Source organism: Thamnophis sirtalis, unplaced genomic scaffold, assembly GCF_051295495.1.
Source record: "Thamnophis sirtalis isolate CommonGarterSnake01/CBP01778 unplaced genomic scaffold, rThaSir2_p1.2 scaffold_6, whole genome shotgun sequence".
Lineage (NCBI taxonomy): Eukaryota > Metazoa > Chordata > Lepidosauria > Squamata > Natricidae > Thamnophis > Thamnophis sirtalis.
In genome coordinates, this window is record NW_028261386.1 from 83,823,948 (window position 1) to 83,829,085 (window position 5,138).

At 43.7% G+C, this 5,138-nt stretch overlaps 1 protein-coding gene across 1 annotated transcript; it reads right to left on the reverse strand.

Moving 5' to 3' along the window:
* Positions 1-2,858: 2,858 nt before the first annotated feature.
* Positions 2,859-4,727, reverse strand: SAMD5 (sterile alpha motif domain containing 5). The gene is made up of 2 exons (XM_014052735.2): positions 3,467-4,727; positions 2,859-2,909 (listed from the first exon to the last, which is right to left on the reverse strand). Exons 1-2 carry the CDS (start codon positions 3,950-3,952, stop codon positions 2,859-2,861), a joined length of 537 nt encoding a protein of 178 aa, XP_013908210.2. The 5' UTR covers positions 3,953-4,727.
* Positions 4,728-5,138: the final 411 nt, after the last annotated feature.

Consider the following 5,138-nt stretch of genomic DNA (forward strand, 5'->3'; position numbering starts at 1 on the left):
AACAACCAGGTTATTAATTTATCAACTGCAGTGATTCAGCTAACTGTGGCAAGAAAAGTAGTAAAAAAAAATTCCCTTTTGGAAAGCTCTTTAACTGATTGATGAGAATTACATTCTGTGCCAGCAGAAACAGTGTTAGGTGCTGCAGATTGTCAGCAATTTCCTTCTCCAGCACATGGATAAATAGACTTGGAAACATCTACCTGCCTACCTACTGTCTCTCTCTCTCCCTACCCTACCTACCTACTGTATCTCCCCCCCTCTTTCTACCTACCTACCTACTCTCTCTCTCTCTCTCTCTCCCTACCTTTCTACTGTACTTCTCTCTCCTCCCCTCTATCTACCTACCAACCTACCTATTCTCTGTCTCTCTCTCCCTACCTATCTACTGTATTTCTCTCTCTTTCTATTTCTCTCTCTCTATCCCTCTACCTACCTACCTACACACACTCTCTCTCCCTATCTACCTACCTAATGTATTACTCTCTCTCTCTCTCTCTCTCTCCCCCTTTATCTACTTTCTCTCTTTCTCTCCCTACCTACCTACTGTATTTCTCTCTCTTTCTCTCCCTCTATCTACCTACTTTTTTTTTTAATTTGCCTCTTGAAAACCTTGGTGCGTCTTATACTCCGAAAAATACGGTAGGCATTTCACTGGAATCAGAGCACCAGGAATGATTTTGATTACAGTCACAAAATCAGTCTGTGTCTCTGTCTAACGCATGCCAAGTTGAAACTCCTTTCCAAACATACTCTATACATATATTCAACAATCTCATACTCTCTGTGTGTGTTTGAGGGGAGGGGGGCGCACACAGGCCCAGGGGTTTAAGTCCTCTTTTCTCATGTCTTTTCAAATCAATGGATTCCTAGCCAAGCTCTGAAGATCAATATCAGTTCCACATTTATACAACAGCTATTTCTCATGTAAGTCTTTTCAGCCTTAGGACGTGGAAATCTGACCTGTCTGTGCTGTTATATACCTGGTGGCAGAACTGGGGAGTGGAAATCCCAACTTGTCCTAATGCTGGTTGGAACATCTGGTAGTGATTTGAGATAGTACCACTGTGTGTTGGCATCTGAAACAGAGTGTGCCAAGCACTAACTTGATTTTCTTTTTCTTTTTTTTATAAAAAGTTTTATTTTTTATTTTTCAACATATAAACATTTCAACTTTCCTTAAACAGTGTGTCGTCTGGGTACAAATATCTCTGTGCAACAGCTATAGCATTTACATCATTCACATTAATATTAACTTGACTAATCACTAACTTGATTTTCATTCAGCGCTTGGTTAAGCGTTGAATGGTTAAGATTTACGTGCTTTGTTGACATGCTGATGACTGATTAATGGCCCACTGTAACCATTACGCTCAAATTTATAATGTGAGTTTTTTCTTCTATCACTTTTAAAAATGTTTTTAATTGATGATTTTATATTCTTACTAATTCTGGGATAGTTTTCATTAAAGAAGTATTAGGAATGTTTGAGTTATTTATAAAGTAATAAAGGCAGGATAAAAATTAAATAGTTGACTACATAAGAAAGTGATAAATGAATGTTTTTTTCAATTATTAGACATATTAAATACAGAAATGAGAAATACTATGGAACATAATTAAATAACTAAGGACATTTAGCTATTTTAATTTCAGTAGTCTGAAATGTGTTAGATATAAGCCAATTATTCTTTATATTATTCATCAGAATCAGCATTATAATAACTCCTTGCCAAAGTTGGGACAGAGCATCTAATTTTTAACTATTCTCCATAGGAAAATATAAGGTATTATCAAGGCTTATGTTTTACGTTTGTGCCTCTCAAAATAATGTCAGACTAAATTATCAATAGAGGAACAGCTTTTCTATTTCTGTCCTAGGTTGCAAACAGATCCATAAAAAAGTTCTATGACTAACACCACGGGCAAATTGCTTCAGAAAATGAATCATTTACAGTGGATATGAGAGTTTACACACCATTATTTGCCAATTCATATTAGACATCTGGTACCCTGAATATGGGTTGTTATTACTCTTTGGCTTGTCAGAGAGTTGCTATGATCTGTCTAAAACTAGGAGGAAAGGAAATATTTTATTCATTTTTTAATATAGTAGTATACAATATTCTCAGTTGTAGTCGTACTATATTCCTATAGATCGCATGGCTGAGCTCTATATATGTGTGTCTGTGCATATTTTTTTACAATTATTTCTAAAGTATTCTGACATACATTTCACAACTAACACAGCTCTTCCTTAACACCATTTCATTTCATATCAGTTTATAGCACAGCATACCTCTTTTGACAGAGTGACATTATGTTTCTTCCTTCAGATTTTCACTTGCATTCATTCATTTATTTGCATTTAGAACTGTTTTTTTCCTGTATGCTAGCTAGTCATATCCATTATCCATGACATCTGTGAAATATATGTTTTGGGAGTACAATGCCCATCTGTGAGAAGCTTATAATATTATAGATTTACATTAGATATACAAGTTTGTGATAATGATTTTACCTGTCACTCACACAAACCAATTTTGCCATGAAAATGAATTAACCTGAAGTTCTCACTTGGTGCTACTGAGTTTATTAAACTTCTGTAATTGTCTGCTCCTTGTACATAATCATGATTTTAAAAATGTCTAAGAAATCAAGGCAATTATTGAATTCGGTAAAAAATAAAAAGACTTGCAAATACTTGACACTTCCTTTAAAATCTTCAGAGCTTGACACTGATTGTCAGTAGATACAGTGCCTCATTTAGATCACTTAACACAGGTGCTTTGTCCATAAAAGAACAAACTTGAGGGATACCTGTGCTTTCTTGGCAATCACTTTCATTGCAGTGCCACTTACTTGTGAATAAGCATGTACAGAAACTGGATGCAAGCGTTCAAGAGTAACTGTAAAGAAATAAGCATTATTTAACTTTTTTCTAAGTCAATATGTCTTTATGGATTGTGCCAGTTACTTTCACACACCTCAACAAATAAATACATTTCCACTTCAGATAACTCTGTAATACTTTTCACCCTCAAGAATCAAATGGAAGTACTAAGAAATATTACTGGCTTCATCATATTGCCATCTTCTTCCACAAATATTCCAAGGGAAGTGCAAGACAATGAAGCTGAACTGAGCCGTTATAAGACCTACTATGTCCACCTGTATTCATCATTCTTAACCATTTTCACATCAGAAATGGATTCTGCTGAAACTGGAATGCACAATCACTCTTTCAACGCCACACAGGAGAAAACGACTTCTCCTACACCAAAGCAAACCCCACTGCTTACCTACAAACAAACTTAAGAGCAACTCAAGTTGGCGAGAAAAGCGAAAAAAAGTTCACTCTGCAGCGCGTTCTCCAGCCAAACAGAAGAGTTAAGGGACAACAGTAGCAACGACGGCGAGAAAAACCAGCAACGCCAACAGGATTTTTAAGGCACAGTTACCTTACCTTGCTGGAATAAGGGGGCTTGCTGAGAGTGATGCCGTCCCGGATGAGTTTATCCCTAATCATGATTTTCAGTCTGAGTTTGGGGTAAGTGATCAACTCCTTGGAGTTGAGTTCCATTTTCCGCGACGCCCCCCAAGAGTGACCCAGCGGGGGCGTCTGCCGAGGTGGGTCCTTCCACGTCTTGGCTTCGCGCGGCTCCAGCAGGCGGCCGGTGTAGCTATCAGATCCCGGCGAACCCCGGCGAGGGGGCTGCGGCTCCAAGGTGAAGTAGAGGCCGGCGGTGGTCTCGTCTTCCTCCTTCAGCCTCCGCACCGCTTCGTGGAGACGCCGCCTGTGCTGGGGCAGCGACACTCCAATAGCATCCAGGTCCGGCTCCCCGATTTGCTTGCACACCTCCAGGTCGTCATAGCCATTATCCACAAAAGACTCGGCGTACTGGGTGAGTTTCAGGGTCTTCAACCATTCGTAAACGACGTTGGCGCACATGGTGGAAAGCAGCCCGGGAGGCCGGGGGAGGAGGAAGAGGTGCAAAAGGCAACTTTTGCAAAACCCTCGCAGCCCCGCCGACGGAAAAGGCACAGCCCGGGAGCCAAATCCGGACGTGATATAGGCATCGGCTGAGAGAGATGCCGAAACGCGCGTTCGGCGAAAACAGCCTCCCCTGCACGAGAATGAAGACGGTTTAGTCCCGGCGCGATGGGAGTCTCGGGCGGCACTCGGCACACCTTGTGGTGAGTCCCTCTGCTTCCTCAGTCATGGACGTCCCCGGCTGTCAGAAGGGGACTACGGCCTCCGTCCATTCCCCCCACCTCACCCCGAGCTTCCCGCCCGGTCCCATGGCCAACTGTAAACCGGCGACCGCCTATCTCGGCAACCGTTCGCGACCCCCTGCTGTCTCTGGAGTCTCCGGCTTGCAAGGCGTTTCTTTCCCAGCCCTCTTTGCCCGCGGTTGCCCCCTCAACGCGCGCTGTGTGCTCCGTATGCTGGCGCGCCTACATTTTAATCCAACCTCGTATTCACGTGGGGCGGGAGCGAACGCACGCTCGCTCGCCCGCCCGCTTCTGAAACAGCTTGCTCACTCGCTCGCTGGCTCGCCGGTCTGTGCGGAAAGCGAAGAACTCCAGACCTCATCAGACAAGCCTCCGTGTCACACACACACCCGGCCCCGACCTTTCTCCTCCAAGCAGCATCCTTCACCTCCCCTCATGTCTTGAGGGGTTGCAGCGAAACCCTTCGCCGTATAGCTGGGAAAGGCCGGAAAATCAAGTTTCCCCGGCTCCCGTCTTTTTTTTTTTTTTGTAGCCTGGTATTTGCACCTTTTCGCCTCGCACCCTCCAGAGACCTCACGCGCCTTAATGCCGGCCGCGGAGCCGAGGGAGGGAGGCGGCTCCGCGTATTGGGGAGGGGGGGGGGAGGAAGGTTCTTCTGAAAGTGCCACCGTTATTTGGAGAGGAGAGCGCAGAGCAAATAGTAAGTCTGCAGCCAAGACCAGACTCTCCTTTCCTCGGGATTACCGCCGGCTGGAAACGAGGATTTGGAGAGGGCTTTTCTCTCGAGCAACAGCCTTGTCCCGTTTCAAGGCCAGGAATTCCGGAATCTCTTTAGCCTCCGAATAGTGCCATTTTGGAGCACGAGGAATAAGGAGGCGCGCGTTCAACAAAAAAGCAGCAGC

Bases quoted from the DNA above. Each gene is read 5' to 3' on its own strand.
- SAMD5 (XM_014052735.2), bottom strand. From the start codon at position 3,952: ATGTGCGCCAACGTCGTTTACGAATGGTTGAAGACCCTGAAACTCACC. The intron at 2,910-3,466 runs GTAAGGTAACTG...ATTTCTTTACAG, and splicing joins AGCCCCCTTATTCCAGCAAG to TTACTCTTGAACGCTTGCAT.